The sequence below is a fragment of the Dasypus novemcinctus genome, chromosome 4 (genome assembly GCF_030445035.2).
Source record: "Dasypus novemcinctus isolate mDasNov1 chromosome 4, mDasNov1.1.hap2, whole genome shotgun sequence".
In the NCBI taxonomy this organism is placed as follows: domain Eukaryota; kingdom Metazoa; phylum Chordata; class Mammalia; order Cingulata; family Dasypodidae; genus Dasypus; species Dasypus novemcinctus.
Genome location: NC_080676.1, coordinates 71605119 through 71631349, shown reverse-complemented (window position 1 = coordinate 71631349; position 26231 = coordinate 71605119). Strand labels below are relative to the sequence as shown.

Genomic DNA, 26231 nt, shown 5'->3' with positions numbered 1-26231 from the left:
TAGTGTGCCCAATTCTGTATGGCTGTGCCTGGTGACACTCCAGCAGCCCCAGCCTGGTGCCCCCCAAGCTGGGGGAGCCTCCTCCCATGTCTGCACCTGTTCCAGGGAAGAGATTTGCAAAGGTTTATGGAGCTGGGTTCTGTTTTAAATACAGGAAGTAAACAGACCTCACAACTGGGGAGTCTACAGGTTCCCTGCTGTGGGTGGCAGAGGCAAGCCTGTAGGACTCTGGCAGGTAGAGCCAGGGGCCCTGTCACAGGCCAGCATAGCTTCTTGGCCCCTGGCAGACTATTAAGTGCAGCATGTGCTTGGAAATAAAGCACTTGCCATCAAGAGTCTCTTGCAAAAAGCCCTCACCCAGCCTCCAGCCAGAGTGGGGGTCAGTGCTGGCTGGTGGCACTGGACCATGGGACCCCACTGACAGAGGAACTGGGTGAAGTTCTTTTTGGGTACAAACTGAGCCGAAGCAGCCTGCAGGTCGATTCAGCAGTGCTGGCTCCTCCTAGAGACCTCCCATTCCCTGCAGACCAGAGTGTCCTCTCCGGGGTGCAGTGCACTGTGGCTTCGGACCCAGCAGGTGACCATCTCCCCTTCCCTCTAGTTCCCTGGTATCGTTACACAAGTGGAACTCAAGGGTTGCATCCATTTTTCTTTAATAAAATTTGGCATGAAAACAAAATCTACCAAGATGTAAAACTACTACTCTGAAAGGTTCCTGGGAGACGTATGCCCAGTAGTACAAAAACATCTTATTGTTATGTAAACACAGTGGCCTTCAAGCACTCCTCTCAGGGCTCTGGACAGATTCAGCCTCTGCCTGTCCTCCTGTTTGAAGATGAGGGGACAAATGGCAAACTGAGCTTGCTCATTAGGAGACCCATTTTCCTGGGAAAAGCCCAAGCCCCATGGCTCATTCCTGCAGCCCAGGTTCCTCTGCCATCCCCTGACACCAGGCTCCAGGTTTAAGCCAGGCAGTTGATAGAAGAGCAAGAGCGCTGTGTCTAGAAGGGCCTGGCTTCTTTGTGCAGGGACTGTTTCCCAGATGGCGATCGCCAACCCTTTGTGAGCCCTCAGGCTTGCCTGGAAGCTGAATCTGAGCAGGGCAGCCCTCCCAGCTATGGATGAGGCAGGGAGCCCTCTAGCGGCAGGCCGATCCCCACAGAAACTCCAGCTTGATTTACAAGACTGGCAACTGGCAATCGGCGCGCAGCCACCTGGATGACAGTGGTGCCTGGTTTGGGTCCAAACATCCAGACCCTGGGCAGGCAGCCTTTAAACGCAAATCCACAAGAAGTGATCACACAGACTCTGCCTATCGGGGACTTGGCTTATTCATTAAAAATAAGGCCACAGAAGGAAGGGTGAGTCATCAGTGAAGGCCACCCTGAAACCCTGCAGAACAGAAGTGTGTGTGAGTGTGAGTGTGAGCACCACGTGAGACCGGCAGGGACCAATCCCCGAGGCACAGAGCCCTGCCTGAGCACCAAGGCTGCTCCATCCCCAGGCAGGACCAAGCAGACCCAAAGCAGACAGCAACTGCCCTCCAGCCAAAGAGCATCTCCACACAAGTCTACTTTACATCTTTAAAGACTGGGGAAACCTCAAATGGAAAAGATCCCGAATGATCCCACGCCCTCCATATAGTCAGCCTGAACCACCTGGCCGCTGGCCAGTCGCACAGCACTGAGGACATGCAGAGAGGACATGAAGTGGGCCCCTGGTATGCGTGGCTCCGACGAGGACACAGCTGGCCTGCCGTGAAGCAGCCCTGAAAAACAAAATGGGAGGTGTGTCCACAGCAATGGCAGAACACACGACTTGGACCAAAGGGGTTCAAGTCTAGGCTCTCTACTTAAAAGCAATAACGGCTTAGTCATGTGTTCTCTTTGGGCTGCAGATTCCTCAGGTACAAAAGAAAAAATGATATCAGTTCTTTTTACTTAGGAGGCTGCTTAAGGATCAAATGAGATAAATTGTCTGAATTAACATTTTATCATAAAAGTGCAAGGAAATTTGGATTCTAGTCTATAATAAATCTATTTTTAATATGAAGTTGTTTCTCCAAAATCTCTGAATAAAATCAACCCTAGAAAGGTGGGTGCACCATGTTGTATGAGGTTTAGGGGTTCCTGTATCCCATTTGTGAAGGCTCACTGTGCAAACAAGTGAGGCTGGGTTATTCCCTCTGGTTGATGTGAAAACTGGTAGTGCGTCCCCCTGGGACACCGCTGTGAATGTGGGTAACCCAAAGGTGACTAAGGTGGCAGTATAAGCTCTCCTCCCTCCCTCCCTCCCTCCCTCCCTCCCTCCTCCCTCCCACCAGGCCCCACATCAGAGGCCACAGAGAAACTCCTCAGTGTATATAGATCTTGTCAGAGAGTGCTCCAGGCAAGTGGGTCATGATCTGCATTCGCAGCCACCAGTAGTAGTCCATGGGGTGGTAGCGGGTATAGGGGGTGGTGGCGGTCAGGGCGTGGGTGACAGCATTGATGACGGAGGACGTGTCTGTGGAGCCACTGTTGCAGTAGTCCTCCATCTTGGCGATTTTCTTGTCAAAGTACTCCCTGCCGTAGTCCTTGCGCACCACCTCAGGCAGCTCATCCCACATCTTCTTGGCGATGGCCTTGATGGTCTCAGGGCTGTAGAGGCTGGTAGCAGCAATGAAGTTGCCAGGCTCCACCACACTGACCTTCACACCCAGGGGATGCATCTCATAGCGCAGGCAGTCAGAGAAGGCCTCCACGCCGAACTTGGTGATGCAGTATGGGGAGCGGGCTGGGTTGGCCATGCGGCCCATCATGCTGCTGATGTTGACAACGCGGCCTACAGAGGGAGACAGCAGACGTCTGCTCAGGTGTGCACACCTGTGGGGACAGAGGCTAGGGCCAGGCATGCTTCTGGAGACCTTGCTGGAACCTGGCCATCCTGACCCCTGACACATGTCATGCTGCCTGTCAGGCTGGGGCCCAGTCTTCTGAAGCACCCAGGGTCCAGAGGCCTTCTCGTTTAATACTCAAGGCTAGCTCATTTAATACTCAAGGTTAGCTCATGCCCCACACCTCAGCAGCAGCATCGCTGAAACGTCTCAGGTGCTTGGCTGTGCCAGGCAGGACAGAGGAGGAGAAATGAGTGAGAAGCAGGCCCACGTGCCATGAGGGCACAGGATAATGGGCAACACACTAACTCAAAAACCAAACAAAGCTCACCAGGTGATGATAATATGGAGTGAAATGCAGTGGGCAAATGTGGGATGGTGAGCCAGCATTCACAACTGGCAAGGTCTGACGCTGGGCAGGGAGAAATACAGCCTAAACATACCTCATAAGGTTTAAACTCGAGCTCAGATAGTAAGACAGATAGATAAGTAACATGGCTGAGTCCAAGCGCTTACTGACAGATGGTGGCAACAACAGGCTGGGGCAAGCAGGAAGAGCCTCAAGGCAACGTGGAAAGAGGAGAAGGACTTGCACTATTAGGATAGAGTCCCCAACTCTGCCCCATTCTGGATGGAGCCTGAGACAGCAGGCAAAGAGGGAAGCAGATAGGGCAGGAGCAGGGTTTCCGAACCTGACTTCAAAGCTAAGACACGTGGGCAGTCTTGGGCACTGGAAGAGAGCTGAGCTCGAAAGGTCTGTGGGTGTGGGGACCAAGCATGGCTTCTCCCAGCCCTGGGGGCAGACTTCCTAGAAACTGCCCTTTAGCTGTTCTAGGAAGAAAACCAGTTAGTGCCTACTGAGGTGGTTTGTTCACATTTGGCAATCCAACGTGGTTTGGGTATTTTGTTTGTTTTCCAAACTTCTAATCATTCACTGTTTTTCTTTTACTTAATACCAGGATTGTCTCATTTTTTAAAACCACAGCATAATAACCCATGGAATGAATATGCCAAAATTTACTTAACCACCTCCATAGATACAATGAAATGTAGTTTTGTGCACAAAGGTGAATATTTTCTAGTTTATGGTCCTAGAGGTGAGATCACTGCTCTAATCTTCCTGCCTTTGGTGCTTAGACTGCTGGCGTCATACCTGCTCTACTTTCTGAAAACCACAAATCCTTTCCCACTGCCTGGACATGGCACCTCTGCTCGGCACCACCACAGGCCCTGCATGACCTTGGGATTCAGGTGCTCAGCCTTGCTGGGCTGGGATATTGGATCTGCTGAAACAGGCCCTGCCATTCTGAGCAAGGATGGAAAGCAAGGTGGGGGGCAGGTCCAGGGAACAAGAAGGAGGTTCCTTTCTAACTCACCTTTGGCCCTTCGGATGAGGGGGAGAAAGGCTTTTGTTGTCCGTACGGTCCCCCAGAGGTTCACTTCCGCCACCTCCTTGTAGGTCTCCATGCTGGTGAACTCCACCTCCCCAAATGTAGAGATGCCTGCATTGTTAACCAGGCCCCACAGTCCTGGACAGGAGAGGACAGACTTGGCAGTCACCCCAAGGGCTCAGCCTCGGGCATCACCCTCCAGTTCTCCCCACTGTTGTCCCCTTGTCCCCTTACTTCCCAGTCTCTTGCCCATGGCTCTCAGGACCCTTCCTAGAGTCACCCAAGAGTGACAGGAGAGCAAAAGGCCTGAAGTGTAGATTGTGACCCTCTCTATAGTCTAGAATCTTGTTGAGAGAATCAATTCTCTGGGCCAATCACGACCAGCCCTGCCAAGTTCTCCTGGTCTTGAGTCCTACTCCACCTTGATCACTCACTTCTACTCTACTCCATCCAACTCCTCCTGTACCCCAACTCCTCCCCGCCCTACTTTCAGGCACCTGCTTTGTCATCCCTGCCTCTGAGCCTCTGCTTACATTCTCCCTCTTGCCAGAAGCCATGGGAACTGTCCAGGTCGACCTCTTCTGGAGGACCAGACAGGAGACCCAGCTTCCAAAATCACACAGCAAGTTAGAGACTCATTCAAGGCTTGATCTGGGGTTAGGCCCCTATACTCCTCTACTCTGAGACCCTCCTAACAATGGTCTTGCTCTCTGACCTCACTTCTCTGAAGCATGGAACTTTTTAATGATTACCACATGTTAAGCCCCTGTGACATGGTGACCTGTTCACAAATATCCTACATGCACACTCCTGGTCTTCGCAGCTAGAGACCAACCCTCTTCCTCGTGTGGTCCCACAGGGCTGAGTACAGGATCAGAGCTAATGTACACTGTCAGGACAGATTTGGGTTTAGTGCTTCCTGCAAGACTAGCTAGGGACAGCTGACTTTCTTAGACTTAGAAAAGGTTGGTGCTGGAAGGGTCCTTGGAGTTCCTTTGGTCTGAAAATTTTACAGTCAAGGAAATTGAGGGGAAAGGACCGGCTTAAGGTTACTCTGTAAGTCAGAGGCAGGGCTGAACTGGAAGAAAGTGGCAACGAGCAGGCAGCTTTGTTCTGTGGGACCCTCTTTGAGTTCACTTTTTGGGGTGCAAGGACTGGACATGCAGGATCCTTAGGACAGAGATAGGCCCTGCCTCTTTGTTGTGGAAACTCTCAGTTTACACTCTCCACACAGCCTGGTGCGAGCAGAGCTTCTGTCTGCCTCTCAGAGCTGGTCTCCTGCCTGCAGGGGAACTGGGAGAGTTAATCTTGGAAATGAGTTCCTGTAATGACAGAGTAATTGGTCTCTAGCTGCCTTCCTTCCGTGTTACCCAAATTGAGCTTTGTCAACTGACCGCTAGTGCCTTCTCCTTCAATTATGGAGAATTAAGGAGATTTGTTAGAGAAAGGAAATTGCTAGTTAACCGAGAGCTCCTGATGTGCTGGCTCCCACTCCCTGCTGTGGCACTTTTGGAGCCTCCCTGCACTCAGATCTCACCCTGGACCTTGCAGTGGCCTCTAGTGACAAGATCTACATCATCCACTACAACCTCCCACACTCCCGCCCCAGCCCCTCAGACCTCCCCGAGCCTCCCAGGATGAGCAGGCGACCATTTTCTGCTCTTCAAGGCTGATGCTTCAGCCCTAGGTTTCAACAGCGACCCATCAATCTTCTCTCTCCTTTAGGCAACTGCAACTTTTACCTTGTCCCTGGCTCCTTTCCCTCAATGTTGCACACAGTAGGGGCTCAATAAATGTTTGTTAAATGGATGGATGTTTACAAATACCATGCTGCCATATCCTTAAAGAACCTTTGAACCATGTGTCCTCTCATGCCACTGTCTTCTCTCCTTCCCTCCATGGCCAGGCTTCTGAAATATTATCTATATTCTCCAGGTTCTCATTTCCCAGCCATTCCAGGTTCCCAGCCCTGCCCTCTCCAGGGTCTCCAGGTTACCACATGCTAAGCATGCCCTTGCCCCCATGCTCACGCTCCTCAACCTCCGCACAGTACGAGGCAGTACTGATTGCCCTTTACACTCACTTCTCCCTTAACATAAATGATAGCCATGCATCTCCTCCATCCTGCCTCACCCTTTTTTCCTACCTGTGCCCCTCTAAGTATAGGTATCCCCCAATGGCCTGTCTTGGGCCTGCTTCCCCACTCAATCCTTAGCCAACCACATTGACTTTATGTCTGTGGAATTTCCCAGCTGCTTTGTGTATGATTTATACAGGATAATATCATGTGACTTAAAATGCATACATCTTGCCATCTAAACATCAAAGCAACTACATCTGATGTGGATATCCAAAAATGTTCAATTGAACTTGCCCTCTGAAAGCACATGGCTCCTGGATTTTAGCTCTGCTCACTTGGTAAGCAATAACAGCTTATGGACCTAGTAGTCTTCATCCAATGTTCTGAATAAACTCACAACATTCCTGCTGGCCTGAGTGACAGCTGTTCTGTGCAAAAGCCACAAATACCACCTCTACATCCATAGCTCCCAGGTTCCCCTTGGGAGTCATGGCTCTCTCCTGACCCCAGTCTCCTCCCCTCACAGACACTTCACCTGAGAGTCCCACCCTAACAACCAACACATCCATTTCCCAAGCTGTGCATGCCAGCTTCTCCCCTTTGTTAACAGTTTCGCTTTCCTCTTTGACTCCTTCACTTCTCCATCTGATGAGTCACCAAGCACTGTTAATATTACTGCTAAAGATCAAAATGACAGCTGCCAAGCCTGAGCTAAGCACTCTGCATCCATCGATCACCTGATCCTCACAACCAACCTAGAAGGTAGACATTAAATTGCTACATATCTGGAAGAGACAACTGAGGCTCAGAGAGGTTAAGTACATGGCTCATGTCACCCAGCTAACCAGTGGGAAGGAAGGGCAGGATGTGGACCCAGGTCTGTCTGCGGACACAGCCCTTGTGCTGAACTCCACGCTGTGGTTGGTTTCCTTTCCTGTGTCACTAGAATCTGTCTTCCTTCCTGTTTCCATTTCTATTGCTTCAGGTCCTTGTTCCCTCTCCCCTGTATTGTTGGAGAAGCCTCTTCCCGGGACTCCCTGTCTCAGTCTCTCTCCTCCACCCCCATCCTGATATGACCCCCTCAGCCAGACCCTCCCTTCCTGGCCCCCAGCTGCTCTCCTCAGCTGCTTCCTGGCCCGTTCCATGGAGCAGCTTGTGAGGCCTCCTTTTCAGACCCCCACCTCCCCCAAACACTGTGCCTTCTCTAAGGCTGACCAGCCTGCCACTCCCCTGCCATCATGGTCCCTTCCTGCCTCTGTTGCTTCCAGGCTCTACTCCATCCCCCCACCCCTCAACCTGACAGCAACAACTGGTAAAATTCTACCTATGCTGCAGCAGCAGCCAGCTCTGGGTGTGAGTCCTGGACGGCTCAGAGCACTTTTCCCATTCCACGGATGGGCCAGCCGAGGCCCACATGAGTGAAAGTCACCCTTCTAAGAAGAGGTGAAGCCCAGAGGAAATTCAGTCTTCCCACACTCTGACTGAGGGTGGCCCTGATGTGGGGTCTTTCCTGTCCATGGCATAAAGCCCCCCAAAGTATATCCAGTCCTCAGAGGTCTTTCCCAGAAGTCAGTGGCTCACATCCAGATGTAAACCACCCCCCGCCAGGCCATGCCCCTTCCAATGCCAGCACCCTCCAAGTACACAGTAGGTACTCAACACATTTTACAGACTGACTCATGATTGATGGGGCCACTGTCTGCCCAGGCCCTCCGCCTACCCAATGGCCACCACCCGGCTTTTCCCTAGGGTGGGGGTGGAGAGGGCTGGTCCCAGGCCAGATGCCCAGTCCCTCAGAGTCCTGCTGGAAGGAGAGGGCTGGCGACAGATGGCTCATCCACTCTCATCAGGGTCCTCTTCATCTCACCCCCTGCAGCTGGCTCCCAAGGATTTGGCAGCAACTGTTCCAAGGAACAAGGATGAAGGGCATCAAACTCACCATCAGAATATGCCCCTCCACGGTGTGGGGGGGGGGGGGCAGCTCTCCTGGAAGGTTCCTGCCTGGGTAGAAGTGAGTCAGCGGCCGTCACCGCCTAAGGATGGCCAGGTGGTCTGAAAGCCCTGGGAGGGCGCCACCTGGAGTTCAACACCAGCATTGTCTTAGAGGAGGGGGACTTGCTGCTGCTTTCCAGGGCAGAAAGACTGGCCCAGGAGAGAAGTGTGTGTATCCTGCATATCTGCCAGATTATTTTCTTTTTAGGACATAAAAATCTTCAAATCTTTTTCCGAAAAATGCAGTACTGGTGAAGTAAGGTCATGGTAAGTGGTATATCAAACCCTCCCTGAACGTGTCATGTAGAAAAAGCAGTCGTCATAGGATTGTGCTGGGGTGCTGGGGTTTGAGCCCAGATCCAAGGGCATGGAGGCAGGCACCTCTCCAGGGCAATTTGGAGTCTACCCTGCCTTGCCTGGTTAGGCTCACTGGCCAGTCCAGTACAGGCAAGAGGCGGTTCTGTCCCAGTGGCTGGGGACAAGGACCGTGGCCCTGAGCAGCTCCTAGTCCTTTGGGGACAATGGCTGAGGGCTGGTGCAGCTCCATTCTGTCCTCAAGTCCACAGTGACGATTCCCTTCCACGGGCATTTTAAATCACCACAAAACCCATAGGCTGTAATGAAGTGGTTTTATGGTGCTGACTGCAGCTGTTTTCCTGCCTACTAGTTTATGAAGGCAATATCCCTGCCACCCCAGGGAAGGTGGTGGCAGGAGGATTTACCACCATGGAGGGCGTGAGCAGGCTGTACATTCCAAACTGATAATCATCCCAGTGGGACCCATCCCGCCAATTCTTAATGGGACAGGAGCCCTGGCTCTGCCTATTAATTATTAAACAGATGTTGGGTGAGTTCAGGAGCTCACAGGCTTCTCCTCAGAGAGCAGGGGGGCGCGGCTTGTTGTGAAGGGTGGGGGTGGAAGTGGGCCGACAAGGTCACATCTCAGTGATAGGCTGGCAACCCAAGCAACAGCTTCTCATATAGCCACAGCACAGAAGCTTAAGAGGCCACTGCTCACAGTTGACCAGCTTTTCTGCCTGACAGAAACTTAGCACAGAGTACCCAGCACCGTCTCTGGTCACACTGCCTACTCCCTCCTCAGGAGAGCTGCTCCCACCTAGGAAATGAGGGAGCTGAAATGGGGTACACCCATGGTATCCTTCCCTTCTTGCCTGGGCTGCCAGGAAGTGCAAAGGAAAATTTCACAGATGAAAGACTAGACCACACTTGCTTCTCCATGAGGCTGCCATGCTGCCGAATTCCAGGATTAATTGCACCATCTCCACTGTATCTATGTGGATGACATTCCCTGAAATTTTATGACAGAGCTCCTGCCACCAAGCCCCTCCATGTGGCTGAATTAGGAAGAACTTGAATCCATAGGTATGGGAACTTTTGCAACACTTGGCCATGTTGGCTACTGGCCCTCTCAAATTCCCTGTTCCTTTAGCTTCTGAAAACACTGCACCCAGACCTGACAGTTCTTCCTCAGTCTCCTCCCTTCCTCTGGTCCCTAAACACTCACGTTCCCCCAGAAGACCCTCCTTGCATCTCCCCTCCTCCTAATCTCACCTCCCTCCCTGGACACCTAATCTCCAGTCAGGACACTCACCAGGTCTTCCATGGGCAACTTCAGCATCTCCCTATTCCTTCAAACTGCTCCTCAGATGAGGGGCATAAGGTATCCTGGATAGAGACCTTTTACCTCTCCCTCAGCCCCACACTCACGAGTCACCAAATTCAGCCACTTCTGGGTTCTCTGTCCCAATACTCCTTGACTCTATGCCTCCTCTTTCCCAGCACCCAGCAGTCAGGACTCTGTCACCTATACTCTCCCTTAAATCCAAGCTCCACACACCACCACAGCCCCTGAAGGAACGCGCACGAATCTGATCAGGCCCTTCCCCTCACTAAAATCCCATCTGTGGCTCCCCACTGCCCTTAGGAGCATGGTGCTCCCTTCTGACACTCAAGGCCTGGACGGCCTGGGCCCCACCTCCCTCTTCAGCCTCACTGGTTGCCACCAGTTCCACCAGACTCGACCCTGGACTAACACCAAACCATGTGTCACCCCAGCACCTGTGCCTCTCCCGACCTCAGAGCCTTTGTTCAAGTCCTCCTCTCCTCACCGGCCACTTCCCCCACCTCGCCCCCAAGACTGGCTAACTCCCTCTTTCCTGGGCTGCTCGGCTCTCTCAGGGCACTGTTCCTGTTGAGATCACCTGGGCAGCCCCCACACTGAACTGTGTCCTCCTGGACAGGACCGGGTCTTGGCCATCCTTGATCCCAACACCCAGCCCAGCCCCTGGCCCAGAGTGAGTGCTCAATCACGAGTAGCTGAACTGACCTAAACCAGACCATATCCATTCATCACTCCTATAGATCCTGACATCACTTTCTGGCTTTATTTTACATTGCCTTATTGCACAGATATATTTAATTTAATCTACTTGATCCCACTGTGCGTGAGGAAGAGTAGAAACAATAAAGAAAACAGTCTCTTGGCAGGATACCAGCAAGTGGAGGTGGCATTTAGGAAAAGACCCTTGGAATTGCCCCACATACCACCCCTTCTGCCCCAAAGTGCCCCCTACCTTTCTCAGGTTGCTTCAGGCTCGAGTGGACAACTGCCACCGCTTTCTCCACCTCCTCGATTTTGCAGACGTTGATCTGGACGGTTTGCAATCGGTCACTCTTCAAGCTGTCCAGCTCCTTGACCCCAGGGCCCCCTTTGTCCTGGAAAGGAGAGAGATGCTGCTTCAACCCCCCTCCTTTCCATCCTGAGACTTAGGGGGCCCCAAGTCCCTGCCAAAGCCTCAGGCTTACTGACAACTGCAGGAGGTGTTTCTGGAGGCCCACGTGGTCCCGCCCCACCATCAGGCATTTCCCTTCAACCCCTGAGCTCCGATGATGCATCAAGCACTAAGCTAAGCACCAGGGACACAGCCGAGGATAGAATGGAGACTTTGCTGATGAAGACTCACAGTCTGGCAGGATGATTTCTCTAAGCAGGTGTTGCAAACTTGCTGTATGTGGGGATCAGACAGTGGGGAGGGTGGGCTGCCTCGGGAGCTGGAGCTCACACCTCGCCTCTCACCCCTGGCAGCAGTGGTCTGTGAGGTACTGTAAGCCCTGGGGTTGCCAGATGCTTACGTTTTTTATCGTAACTGGGATTTCTGTGTGAAATCTAATTTTAAAATACTTTTGGCAACTTATTCACATTTAAAAAAAGAAAAAAAAACCAGTTTGGGCCAAAACACATCTACAGTCCACCTTTGACCAGCAGGCGGCCAGTTTGCACCTCTGTGCTAAGCCAAGGGCCCGTCAAACCCTGAATTGGTAAGAGACCAGGCTCCAACTCCAGTTCCATCATTAACCAGGCTCTGTGTGCTCAGGGCGGTCCCTTAACTTTGTGCCCAGTTTTCCCAGCTGTAAAATAAGGTGGGGCGTCACCACCTGTCCCCACCTGCTCAGGTTACTGGAATGGAGAAATAGTCTTGTTTTGTTTAAAAAAACCTATTCAACAATAAATGCCATGCAAATTCAGGAATTATTAAACATCAGAAAAGTGCCACTCATTCAGCAAGCATTTCCTGGGTCTCTATCCCAAGACAGGCACTGTGCTAGGAACTGAAAACAGAAAGATCAATGATGCAGTCCCAGTTCTCAAAGAGTCAGGTTCTAGGGAAAGAGACATAAAGTAAGCAAACAATACAGTGAGGTGAGTATTTGTGGTATGTAACATGTGTGGGAGGGGGCACAGAAGGTGGGGAGGGACAGGGACAGCTTTCCAGAGGCAGTCTCAACTGAGGATATTTTGTGTGAGTTCACAAGGGGAGCTGGTGGAGATGTGCACTTTAGGAGATATACGAGGATGGACACTGAGTCACTGGCTGGAGCCAGAGTAGAAGTAGAAGCCAGTGGTGGGACACAAGGCTGCAGGGGTGTGTTTGGGGGCAGCAGTGAGCTGCTGGAAGATTTTCGAAAAAACAGACATCATTTCTTCAGTGTTTACTGTGGTGTGTGCTGTGTTAAGCATCTCACATGCATTATCTCGTTAGTCCTCATGTCACAAGGCAGATTGTATTAACATCTATTCTATGACACGTTTTTTCACAATAGGTATGTCTTGCAATCCACATGAAAATTAAATGTTGTCAGTTTAATTGGCAGCATTTTTTTTCCTAGTGGCCCATGGAATATTGGTGCATCTTACAAGAGGAATGGAGTAGCTGCTAGAGAATGACGTGATAGAGAAATGCCTACTCTCCACCCAGGGCTTGCCAGGGGCACATATGACTGGTACTGAAGCAAACATACCAGGCAAAGGGCAAGAGTGGAAAGCACAGATGATAGCATCAAACAAGGGTAGAAAGTTTCATCTAAAGGGCAGGTTGAACCTAGTGAATGGTATAAACCAGGAGAACCTTAGCCTCAGTCCTGGAGGACCTCAGCAGTCCCCACATACAAAGGAATGGAGGAGAGAGTGGTGAAGGGACTCTGTCACACGGTGCCAAAGGAGCTGGAGATAATGACTCTGGAGAGAAGACATGGGGAGAAAAGGACAGTGAGGGAACCAACTGCTTCTATGCAGCCCCAGGGCCAAGGAGTCAAGTTCGCTCAAAATGAGGAGTGACTTTTGCAGTCTGAAGATGGCATGGACTGCCTGGGAAGTGTTCAGGCAATGAATGCGTAACAACCTGTGGTGGTGGTGGTGGTTAGAGTTTGGAGAGGGATATGGTACAGGGAAGATCCAGGCATCAGATGGGATGTCAGGCTGATTTCCCTCTAACATCCCTTTCAACCGTAAACTGTCTCCCAATCACAGCTTAGTTTTCCATCTAAGGGAGCCTCCCCAATGGCCCTTCTGAAGAAACAATGTGATGTGATGTGAACCATGGAGTCCTTGCCAAGGCCTGGCACCAGGAAGGTCAGTTACACCCAGAGTCACTGCTGCACATACAGCTTGATTGGTCCAAGGCTTGGCTCTGAAATCCCCTGGATGTGCCAACCTTCCCAAACAACACAGCAGATGTTCCATCTACAGGGGAGCAGGCAGCCTGGAGCTTATGCTGCCATTCTCAGAGGCCCACACGGAGCTCCACCAAAAAAGAACTACCAGGGAAGCCACCTTTAAGTACAGAATGGGAAGGTGCTGGTACCCACAGACTATGCCTCCAGACACCTCATTCTTCCACAGACAGCACATGGGCATCAGGAAAACATGTATCTTGTTTTATTGCATCTTCCACATGGTGTCTCCTCGAATGGCCCTGGCGGCCAAGCCTGAGTGTTCTGTGAATCTCAGAGGCTGCTTGTGTCTACTTCTAATACTGAAGATTCCAGCTTAGGCACACCAAAGGACGCTGAACGTCTTTTTCTTTTTTTTTTTCTTTTTTTTTAAAAGATTTATTTATTTATTTAATTTCCCCCCCTCCCCTGGTTGTCTGTTCTTGGTGTCTATTTGCTGAAATGGGAAGTGTGGGCGGCGCCATTCCTGGGCAGGCTGCTCTTTCTTTTCACGCTGGGCGGCTTTTCCTCACGGGCGCACTCCTTGCGCGTGGGGCTCCCCCACGCGGGGGACACCCTTGCGTGGCACGGCACTCCTTGCGCGCATCAGCACTGCGCATGGCCAGCTCCACACGGGTCAAGGAGGCCTGGGGTTTGAACCGCGGACCTCCCATATGGTAGACGGACGCCCTAACCACTGGGCCAAAGTCCGTTTCCCATGAACGTCTTTTTCACTTCCCAGGACTTAAACTCTGTTATCAGCAGCAGCAACTCTTGGACTCCCCTACTAGATCTTACCTTGTGCCTCTAGTCAGCATCCCCCCAATGTCCCTATGGTCCTCAGGGAAGCCCCTCACTCAAGGTCAGGGTGTCCACATGAATTCTTAACTGGCAGCTTGTCAGTGAAGAGCCTTTGCTCAGAGCAACTCACTGTCCCTTCTCTGTATGTTGTTTTTCCATCCTTAGATGAGATTTCAGGCAAGTTGTGCAGCTTTTCCAGTAATTCTCAGATAATAGACAGAAAGCTCTTTGTTTTAGCATTAAAAGCCCAGTTCAGTATAATAATCAAATAACTCCAGGCCAGCCTGGTTTGAAACCAGAACCCCCAAACTTGTATCCGATTTAAAGCTTTTCCTTGACCCGGACCTGACCATGCGTGGGAAGCTGGAGAATGCTGGTGGAGGTTGTCTATCTCTATTTTCTAGCTCCTCTTCCTCTTCTATTTAGTAGCCTTAATTTCTGACCCATCCAGGATAGAATCCAGAGGATGACAAATTAGGGGGCAAGATTGTGGCCTTCTGAGCCTAGTGCATTTGTCAACTGCTATCAGTACTCTCAGAAAGGTACACGCACAAGGCTGGCTCTTTCTCCTTGGGCACTTCTGTGGGTTCCACAAAGATCCCCCACTGGAGACACCAACTGCCATTCAAATGGGAAGAGCAGTGCCCTCCTCTAGCTGGAGCACCCTTCCAGCCAGGGTCCCTTGGAGCTTCCTAACAATCTCCCTAGGGGCGTGCCTTTAAGGGGATGACTCCAGGCTGCTCTCATTATCCACATCAGGTCCAGGCAACTGTATCCTACCCAGGTAGGACAGCCCATTCTCAGTGCAGCTCTCTTTGCTCTGCTTCCAGGTAAGTCTTTCTAGCCGCATTCTCAGGCCTGTAGACTTCTTTTGGTAAACAGTATCTTGCCATTCTGTGGCCCCCAAACTCCAGGGCACAAAGGAAAAGGCACAGGCTCTCAGAGAGCTCTTTTGAAATCCACCTCATTTGACTTCAGATCAAAGGAGAAATAACACAGCATACTAACAATTCTTTCCAAAGAAATTCATATTCTCAGTCTCTTCCTCCTCAATTTCTTATAAATACTGAGGAGGTAATGGGCTAATCCTGGCAGGAAGGTTTTACAGTCTCTCAGCACCTCAAGGCAAGCCAGTAGAATATTTGGCACATATTATATTTGAGGATCTTATCACACATAATAGAAACACTGCAGCGACAGGAACAAGTCTGGAACATTGTAATTTTTAGAGGATGAGCAGGAGGAGGAGATAGCGAAGGAGATGGAGAAAAACCAGGAGAGTATTGTGTCCAAGAAGTCAAGAAAACAGGGAAGCGGATTTGGCCCAGTGGTTAGGGCGTCCGTCTACCGCATGGGAGGTCCACGGTTCAAACCCTGGGCCTCCTTGACCCGTCCCGTGTGGAGCTGGCCCACACGCAGTGCTGATGTGTGCAAGGAGTGCCGTGCCACGCAGGAGTGTCCCCCACGTAGGGGAGCCCCACGTGCAAGGAGTGCGCCCCGTAAGGAGAGCCGCCTAGCGCGAAACAAAGTGCAGCCTGCCCAAGAATGGCACCACACACACGGAGAGCTGACACAGCAAGATGACGCAACAAAAAGAAACACAGATTCCCGTGTCGCTGACAACAACAGACGGGGACAAAGAAGAACACACAGCAGATGGACACAGAGAGCAGACAACTGGGAAGAGTTGGGGAGATGAGAGAAATAAATAAATCTTTAAAAAAAAAAAAAAAGAAAACAGAGTCGCAAGAAAGGCAGTCTATTTGGTCAAAAGTTGCTGATAGGTTGAGTATGATGGGGTCGAAGAAGTAGCCAATGGGTTATGCAAAATGGAGGTTGCTGGCATCCTTGATAAAAGCTGTTTCAGGAGCATTTAGGGCCTTTCGTGGTCTGTCCTGCCATCTTTTCCCAGCTTATTTCCTCTTCCCCACCTCAAACTATTGGCAGTTGCCTGGACATGCCAAGGCCACCCATTTCACGTGCTGTTCCCTCTGCTCAGGGAACTCTTGTTCATCCTTCCAGATGGCACCTCTCATCAGCATTCTCTGCTCCTAGAGAGAGGCAATTTATTCCTTCTCAGATACAAGATCTCTCTGTCCCACCCCCACCTTCCTCCATTCTTATCTCACCCTACTCCCCCATCACCACCCTTATTCCCTGTCACAAGGCCTCCTACTGCTTCAAACACACCAGGTACACTCCCTCCTAGGCTCTCTCCTCTTCTTTCAGATATCTGTAAGTCTTGCTCCTTCACCTCTTTTGGGCAAAAGAACTCCAATGTCACCATTGACCTCATCCCTCCATCCCGTCTTCTTTTCCTGCTCTATTTTTCTCTATAGCTTTTATATTCTCCCACATAGAAATAATTTACTTATTTTATTCCCAGTCTATCTCCACAAGGGCAAGGATTTTTCAATGAATTGTTACATACTGTATCTCCAACAGACAACAGTCTAGCCCATAATTAAGTGCTCAACAAATACTTGTTGAGTAAATGAACAAATGAACAGTATGCTAGGGGCAAACCCCCAAATAAGGTAGGTTGAAAAGAAAATGAAAGGTAAATAAGTGGAAATCCTAACTGACACAACCCTTTAAGAGTGCTTTTTTATAAAGGAGAGGAAAAATGAGATAGTGTCAGTGGGATGTGGTATTGTGTAGGTCTGTGTGTGTGTGTACACACACAAAATGACCCAATAGAGAGTGAGGAGTTAATTGATATAGAAGATTGGAGACCTCAGCTGGAACTAAATCCTTGAATTGACCCAAGGCAATGAGATCTAAAGCACAAGAGGAAGGGTTACCCATATATAACAGTAGACAGTATTTGGGCATAGATGTAGCCAGAATCCTATCATATGACTTTAACATCTCAGAAACAGGCTGGAAGACTAAGACTAATTCTCCCTTTTCAATTCCCCTGGCACTGGGAGTAGCTATGAACACTTTCTGATTTGCATAACTAATAGTAGACATACCAGGTTGGAGTAGAAACACTGTCTTTAGACCCCTAGTAATTTCTTGCCCCTCTGGCTTTTGACAAGAAAAGATAGACCACGATACCAAAATGGTTAAGAGGTACACACCAATAGACATACACTGCATTTTGCAATTCCATATGAATTTGAAGATAATCTTTTCTATTTCTGCAAAAAAAAGGCCTTATAAAAAATTTATAGAGAGTGCATGGAATCTGTATATTGTGGGTAGTATTATCATCTTAACAATATTAAGTCTTTCAAACCATGAACATGGGATATATTTCCATTTATTTAGGTTATCTTCATTTCTTTTAGCAATGTTTTGCTTTCATGTATAAACCTCTCATCTCCTTTGTTAAGGTTATTCCTAAATCTTTTAATCTTATAATTGTTGTTGTAAATGGAATTTTTTTCTTAGTTTTCTCTTCATATTGTTCATTGCTAGTGTATAGAAACACAATTGATTTTTGAGTGTTGATCTTGTGCCCTGCTACTTTGATAAATGAGGTTACTAGTTCTAGTAACTTTCTTGTGATCCTTGGGATTTTCTATATAAGATCATGTCTGTAAATAGAGATAGTTTTACTTCTTCTTTTTCGGTTTGGATGTCTTTTATTTCTTTTTGTTGCCTAATTGCTCTGTCTATGACCTCTAACACAATGTTTAATTGCAGTGGTAAAAGTGGGCATGCTTGTCATGTTCCTGATCTTGGGGGGAAATTTTCAGTCTTACACCATAAAGTATGATGTTAGCTGTGGAATTTTTCATAAATGGCCTTTATTGTGTCAAGGAAGTTCTTTTTTATTCCTAGTTTTTTGAGTGTTTTAATCATGAAAGGGTATTAAATTTTGTCTGATGCCTTTTCTGCATCTATTGATATGATCTCATGTTTTTCCCTTCATTCTACTAATGTTGTGTAATACACTGATTGATTTTTGTTTGCTCAACTACCCTTGCACTCCTGGGATAAATCCTACTCTATTGACAGTGTGTAATGAGTTTAATGTGTTGTTGGATTCAGTTTACTAGTGTTTTGTTAGTGATGATTTTTTCCATCCATATTCATAAGGGAACTTTGCCTGTAATTTCTTTTTCTTGTCATTTCTTTATCTGGCTTTGATACTAGGGCAATGCTGGCCTCATAGAATGAGTTAGGAAGTATTCCCTCCTCTTCATCACCCCCCTCCAGCAGAGTTGGAGAAGGATTGGTGTTAATTCTTTAAATACGTGGTAGAATACACCAGTGAAGTCATCTAGAGCTGGGTTTTTTCTTTTTTGGGAGGTTTTGGATTACTGATTCAATCTCTTTACTACTTTTAGATCTATAGAAATTTTCTATTTCTACCAGAGTCTGTTTAGATAATTTATGTGTGTCTAGGAATTTGTCCATTCATATAATTATCTAATTTGTTGGCATATAATTGTTCATAGTATTCTAATAATCCTTTTATTCTGTAAGATCACCATTTTCATTTCTATTTAATTTATTTGAACCTTTACTCATTTTTTCACTGTCAATTTTATTGATCTTTTCAAAGAACCAAATTTTAGTTTCATTGATTCATTTTTTTCTGTTTTCTATTTCATTTATCTCTGTCCTAATCTTAATTATTCCCTTCCTTGTGCTAACATTGGGTTTAGTTTACTTTTTTCCAGTTCCTCAAGATGCTAAATTAGACTAATGATTTCAGATCCTTCTTCTTTTTTTAATATAGGTGTACACAGCTATAAAATTTCCTCTGGGCACTGTCCTAAAAGTTTTGGAATGTTGTATTTTCTTCTTCATGTAATCCCTGTGCCCTTGAGAGGAATGTGTATTTTGCTGTTGTTGAATACAGCATTCTAATATTTGTCTGTTAGATCTAGCTGTAATGTTGTTCATGGCCTCTATTTCTTACTGATAGTCTATATAGATGACCTATCCAACACTAAAAGGATATATTGAAGTTTCTATGTTTTGTAGAACTGTCTACTTCCCCCTTCAATTCTGTCAAAGTTTATTTCATATATTTTAGGGCCCTGTTCTGGGTGTATATATATGTTTATAATTGTTACGTCTTCTTGATAAATTGACCCTTTTGTCAATACAAAATGTCCTTTGCCTCTTGTAAGAGTTTTTGACATAAAATCTATTTTTACAAATATTTTAGCCACCCCCATTTTTACAGATATTTGGTTACTATTTGCATGGAATATGTTTTTCCATCCTTTCATTTTCAACCTAGTTGTGACTTTGGATCTAAGATGAAATTCTTGTAAACAGTATATATTGGGTTACGCTTCTTTATTCATTCCTCCAGTTATTGCTTTTTTATTGGAGAGTTTAATCCATTTACATTTAAGGTAATTACTGATGACACAAGACTTACATCTGCCATTTTAAATGTTTTTAATGTCCTATGCCCTTTGTGCTTCTCCTTTACTCCATTACTGCCTTCTTTTATGCTCAGATAATCTTTTACAGAGAACCATTTTAATCACTTCTCATTTCCTTTTGTGCAAATGTTTAAAAAATTTTCTTTGTGGGGTTATCATTTAATATTCTAATTCTATTACAATTTAGTTCATATTGATATCAACTTTCCTTCAATAGCATACACTAGCTCTACTCCTATATCTCTCTAGAGACGTTCTTCATATTATTCTTGTCAAAACTTACATCTTTATGTTTCTGATATCATAGATTTATGATTGTTTCTTATGCATTTGTATTCTTCACCATGTAAGAAGGAAGAAGCAAATATGGACTGCAGGAGGCAAGGAAGAATGCTGATGTATTGAAATGGATTAGAAGATCAGTATATGCTCATGATTTATACATATTATAGATATGTGAAATATTTATACAAAATGTACATAGGATATAGGTAGATATAAATATAATGTGTGAGTATATAGGTGTGCGATTATATGTATTCTAGCTCTGTCCACAGAGAGGGCTTAGGAGCAGCAATGCCCCATTAGCAATGAGCAGACCTAATGTCTAGATCTTTGTTTCTTTTGTTTGTTTGTTTCTAAATTGTGTTAAAACAGGGGTTTTTAACCTTTTTTGTTCCATGGACCCTTTCTCAGAATGTAGCAGTAGAAAGTTTTATGACACTCAACTAGCATCAGGTCTAACAACTATTGTAATTTTGAAGTATGGATGAGTATAAGTGATTTTTTGAGATATGTAACAACTATAATATGATGTGAAATGATTACTATTGTAATTCATCACACACATTCATAAGTGAAGGAAATGCTAAATTTCTGTTAGAGTTCAGAGAAAATAAAGACATTAAGTTGATTTTTTTCAGCTCAAGCTCATGGACCCCCTGAAATCTTTCCACAGACTCCTTGGGGGTCCGTGGACACCTGGTTAAGAACCCCTGAGAATGTATGCAAATGTTCATAGAAGTATTATTCATAGCAGTAAAAAACTGGAAACAATCCAAATATCCATCAACTGTGAATGGATTTTTTAAAAAGCAGTATATCCCTACAATGGAAAATTATTCAGTAATTTAAAGGAATGAACTGCTGATAGAAGCTACAACATAGATGAACCAGAAACCATTATGCTAAGTGATGGAAGGTGCAAAAGAGTACATATTGCATGATTCCATTTAAATGAAATGCCCAGAAAAGGCATACTTAGAGACAGAAAATTAGTGATGGCCTAGGCTGGAGGTGGGTATGGGAATTAACTGCAAATGGTCATGAGGGAACTTTGTGGAGTGATGGAAATAATCTAAAAGTGGATCATGGTGATGGCTGCACAGCTCCCTGAATTGGGGGAACTTTTCCCTAATTACTTTTGCAGCCTCATGTCCCAGTACTTCCTTTTATGGGCCCCTAAATTCCACTTGATGGGCCCCAAGGAGTCTCGTGTTTCTTAGCCTTTGTTTACATTATGCCTTCTAACAGGTCATCCTTTCCTGACTTCACCTATCACATTATTCATTATCTAAGACCCAGAACACGTCACCTCCTCTCTGATGTAAGAATCAATCCCTTCCTTCTGGACACTCATTTAACATTCTTTGTACATCACTGGAAACCATGCTCACTTTAATTGTCCAGCTATGTCTGTTTTTGGCTGCCCCTCAACACTGGATAGTGAACACTTTGGGGGTAAGGACTTGGTCTTATTCTTTACAGCACCTAGCAAAGTGCCAGGCACGTGAAGCAGATTTGGCTCAATGGATAGAGCGTCCGCCTACCACACGGGAGGTCAGGGTTCAAACCCAGAGCCTCCTGACCCGTGTGATAAGCTGGCCCACATGCAGTGCTGATGCATGCAAGGAGTGCCCTGCCATGCAGGGGTGTCCCCTGCATAGGGAGCCCCACGTGCAAGGAGTACGTCCTGCCTAGCGTGAAAAAAGTGCAGCCTACGCAGGAGTGGTGCCACACACACAGAGCTGACGCAGCAAGATGACACAACAAAAAGACACAGATTCCTGGTGCCGCTGACAATATAAGCAGACACAGAAGAACACACAGCGAACGGACACAGAACAGACAACTGGGGGGAGGGGGGAGATAAATAAATAAATAAATAAATAAATAAATAAATTTTTTACAAGTGCCAGGCACAACATTAGTATTTGGTAATGAATGAATGAGTGAATGAATGAATGAGTGAGCAAAGCTATAAAGAACAAGTGAGACTGAAGCCAATAAAAAAGGTACAGGTGGTTTTAAGCAACAGATGAGCCAGATGTTAAGAATGCTATTAAAAACTGCAAGGCAGTGATTGTGTGTAAGAGACAATGGTGAAGATGGCCCATCTCTTACCTTCATCAAGCAGCCAGCAAACACGAGGAAGCCTTTTGAATGCAGATGCTTGGCCAAGGAGAACCCAAATCCAGAGTCACAGCCTGTGACCAGGACAGCTTTGCTGCCAACCTATTTTAGAAGGTCAGATCCCACATTAAGAACCCAGAGTTCTGAGAATGGAATGACCAGTCCTCTCCACCTTCTGTGAACTAACAATTAGTGCTTCTTGAGTGGATTAGGCCTGACCATCCCGCCTGACTCTCGCTGTCTGAAGAAGCACCATGGTATAGAGGACAAAACTCGAACTCAGAACCAGGAGAGAGGGTTCTAACCCAGACTCTGCCACCAACTAACAATGTTGCTGGGAACATAATTCCTCTTCCTGTATCTCAGTTCCTTCAGCTGGATTCAGCATTATCATTACCATTGTTGTCATGATCATCATCATCTTTACCATCAACACTAACTTTTATGAGTATTGACCATAAGCAAGGCAAAGGGCATATGTTATTCTTATTTAATCCTCACGATAATCATATATAATAAGTAGGATTATTATACCATGTTACAGGTGAGGAAACAGACATTTTTTTAATGCCCAATGTATTTAGTGATAGACCTGGAAGTAAAACCAGGACTGAGAGATTCCAGAGTTCAAATTTCTTTTTTTTTTTGGCCAGGTGTAGTTTTTTTAAAAAATTTAAACTTTAATTCAAATTCAAAAAATAAAATAACAGACAAAGGCAGCTCAACAAGTTATGGAAGCATTATTTCTAAAAAGTTCTGTCCAGGCACTTTTATCTCAGCTAATTCCAACAAAGTCAATCGTTCCTCCAGTGTTCAGAAAGATACACAGTTGAACACGGATTAGTTAAATGAAGTCCAAATTCTTAACCCCTAACTTCATTTGATTTGATGGGGTGGGGGTAGGAAGGGGTTGTCAAATAAGAAAATAGCCCCGAGAGTCCTAGAAGCTGAGGGTAGCCTAGGGCGTGGGGGCTCAGGGGAAGGACTGTGATCATCTGATTGACTCCCCAGGAGCCTGGCTGCCACTCACCGGTTTCACCTCACTGGCATAGGTTCGACGGCCACATGGGGCAAAGGAGGCGGAATAAAGCAGTAGTTTGTGTCTGTAAGAGAAAGTGAAGCCATGAGTACACCCAGCCCCAGACCCAGGCAGAAGCAACTCTCGAAGGGCCCTTGGCGACCACTCAGTCAAAAGCAACACTGGTAGTCTCCCCAACCCAACCTACTGTTGGTACCACTGAGAAAGAGGCCCTCTTTCCACCAGGGTTGTTAGGTTGCTAGAAAGTGAGCCAGTAGTTATCTTGGACCTCTTTGCCACTCTGCAGGAAGAGATGTCCTGGAATAAAGCCAATTCAGTAACTCCTTTTGTAGGGAGGCCTTGTTGAAATTTGACATCCTGTGTAAAGTTCCATTTTCTACTTTCTAAGGTGATCTAGACAGGTAATGTTTCAGAATAATTCATATTTTGCCTCCCAGCAATACAGCTTTATTAATAAAGGCTTCTGCAAATTCAGTGTCTTAACTCCCAGGAGGTTTAATGTTGCTTCCTTAGTTTGTTTTTATCTTAAACTTTTTATTTTGACATAATTATAGATTTGCATAATATAGACAGATGTCCCGTACCTTTTACCCAATTTCCCCTAATGTAACATCTTGCAAAACTATAGTACAGTATCACAATCAGGATATTGACATTGAGGCAGTCAAGAGAGAGAACATTTTAATCACCACAAGGATCCTTCATGTTGTCCTTTTATAGCCACACCCACTTCCCTCCCACCCAATCACCCGTTAATCCCTGGCAACTGCTAATCTGTTCTCCACTTCTAGTTTTTTTCATGTTATATAAATGGAATCATATAGTATGTAATCTTTTAAATTTTTTTATTAAAGCAGTTATAGACTTACAGAAAAATCAGGCAGAAAGCACAGAGTTTCCATACACATCCGTGTTGGGGACTGAATCACATCCCCAACAAAAAGGTATGTTGGGTGTGGATCCATTTGTAAAGAGGACCTTTGAAGATGTTGTTAGTTAAGGTGTGCCCAGACTGGATGAGGGTGAGTCTTAATCCAATATGGCTGAAGTCCTTATACATAAAGGAAATTGGACACAGAGAAGAAGCCATGGGAGCAGCCAGAAGCTGGAAGTAAATGAAATCTGGAAGAGAAAGGAGAAGATGCTGCCATGTGCACTGCCACATGATGGAAAAGCAAGGATCAGGGATTGCTAGCAGCCAGTCCCAGAATGCCACAGTTTTTTGGAGAAAGCATCACCTTGCTGATGCCTTGATGTTGGACTTCTCCTACCCTCAAAACTGTGAGTCAATGAATTTCCATTGTTTAAGCCAACCCATTCTATAGTATTTGTTTTAGCAGCTAAGAAACTAATACCCCTTCCCCCAACACACACACACATCTTTCCTTATTATTACCAATTTTTGTATTAGTGTGTGGTAGTTTGAGGCTTTTATGGACCCCAGAAAAATCATGTCCTTAAAGCTAATCCATTTCTGCAGGTGTGAACCTATTGTAGATGGGAACTTTTGATTAAATTACTTCAGTTAAAGGCATTCTTATTAGATTACTTCAGTAAGGCATGACCCAAGGTGAGACTTAATCCTCTTACTGGAGTCCTTAATAAATGGGATGGATGCAGAGTGAGACACACAAGAGAAACCCACAGAAGCAGAGAGAAAGCCAGAGGAAACCAGATACTGAAGCAATGAAACCCAGAAGAAGGAAGACCATGTGCCTCACACGTGCTTTGTCATATGACGGAGGAGTCCAGGATGGTTGATAGCTGGTCTTGGGGGAGAAAAGCATTGCCCGATGAAGCCTTGATTTGGACATTTTCATGGCCTCAGAAGTGTAAACTTGTAAGTTAATAAATCCCCATTGTAAAAGTCAACCCATTTCTAGTATATTGCATGCCAGCAGCCTAGCAAACTAAAATATTATGGTACCTTTGTTATAATTGATGAAACAATAATTATTAATTCTAGTCCATTGGGTTTATTTTTTGTGTTATACAAGTTCTATGGGTTAAAAAAAATTTTTACTCTAGCAATATATGTACAATCTAAACTTTTCTATTTTAACCACTTTCAAGTATATATTCAGTGATGTTGATTACATTCACAATGTTTTGCTACCATCACCACAATCCATCACCAAAACTTTTACATCATCCCAAACAGAAATTCAATACTAATTAACTCCCACCCCCACCCCTGACACTGGTAAATTGTATTCTAATTTCTGACTATGCATTTGCATATTCTAATAACTTCATACAGTGAGATCATACAATATTTTCCTTTTGTGTCTGGCTTATTTCATTCAACATGATGTCTTCAAGGTTCATTCATGTTGTTGTATGAATCACAACTTCATTCCTTTTAATGGCTGAATAATATACCATAGTATATATACACCACATTTTGTTTATCCATTCATTGGTTGATGGACACAGTTGCTTCCACGTTTTGGCAACTGTGAATAATGCAACTATGAACATCAGTGTGCAAGTATCTATTCATGTCTCTGCCTTCAATTATTTGGGGTATATACCTAGAACTGGTATTGCTGGATCATATTGTAATTCTATTTTCAAGTTTCTGAGAAACTGTCAAAGTTTCTCCATAGTGGCTGCATCATTTTACATCTCTACCAACAATGTATGAGGGGTCCTACTTCTGCACATGCATGCAACACTTGTTATTTTCCATTATTCAGTAGTAGACATTCTAGTTGGTATGAAGTGGTATCTCATTGTAGTTTTGATTTGCACTTCCTTAATGGCTAATGATGTTGAGGGGGATTGACTTGTTTTGCTCAACATAATGCTCTAGAGATTTTTTTTTTTTAAGATTTATTTATTTATTCCCCCCCGTGCCCTGATGCTCTTGAGATTTATCCGGGTTGTTGTGTGTATATATATATATATATAGAGAGAAAATGTAATATATGTTATAACTTACATGTAATATATTATATATTATTATATATATAATGTAAATATTATGAGATATTTCATAGAAAGTGGCTCATGAGACTGTGGGGATGGGTAAGACCAAATTTCATAGGGAAGGCCACAAGCCAGGAACTGCAATGAAGGTTTTCAATGAATTCCCCAGGAAAAGTTGGCTGGCTGAAGCAGAGATAGAAAGTCTTTCTCCTGACTGCTGAAATAATCAGTTCTCCTTTTATGGACTTCAGTTGATTGGATGAGACGTCTCTCATTGTTGAAGGCAATCTCAGTGGATTGTAGATGTAACCGGCCATAGATACAATCAACTTATGGATGATTT

General features: G+C 46.0%; 1 protein-coding gene across 1 annotated transcript in view; it reads right to left on the bottom strand.

Moving 5' to 3' along the window:
* Positions 1 to 636: 636 nt before the first annotated feature.
* Positions 637 to 26231, bottom strand: part of BDH1 (3-hydroxybutyrate dehydrogenase 1) — a 50827-nt gene continuing 25232 nt past the window's right edge. Inside the window, exons 3-7 of the mRNA XM_004465901.5 lie at positions 22949 to 23021; positions 21910 to 22020; positions 10933 to 11074; positions 4252 to 4404; positions 637 to 2823 (exon numbers count right to left, since the gene is read on the bottom strand). Coding sequence (XP_004465958.1) covers positions 2354 to 2823; positions 4252 to 4404; positions 10933 to 11074; positions 21910 to 22020; positions 22949 to 23021 — 949 coding nt within the window. The 3' untranslated portion in view covers positions 637 to 2353. The remainder of the gene's footprint in view (positions 2824 to 4251; positions 4405 to 10932; positions 11075 to 21909; positions 22021 to 22948; positions 23022 to 26231) is intronic.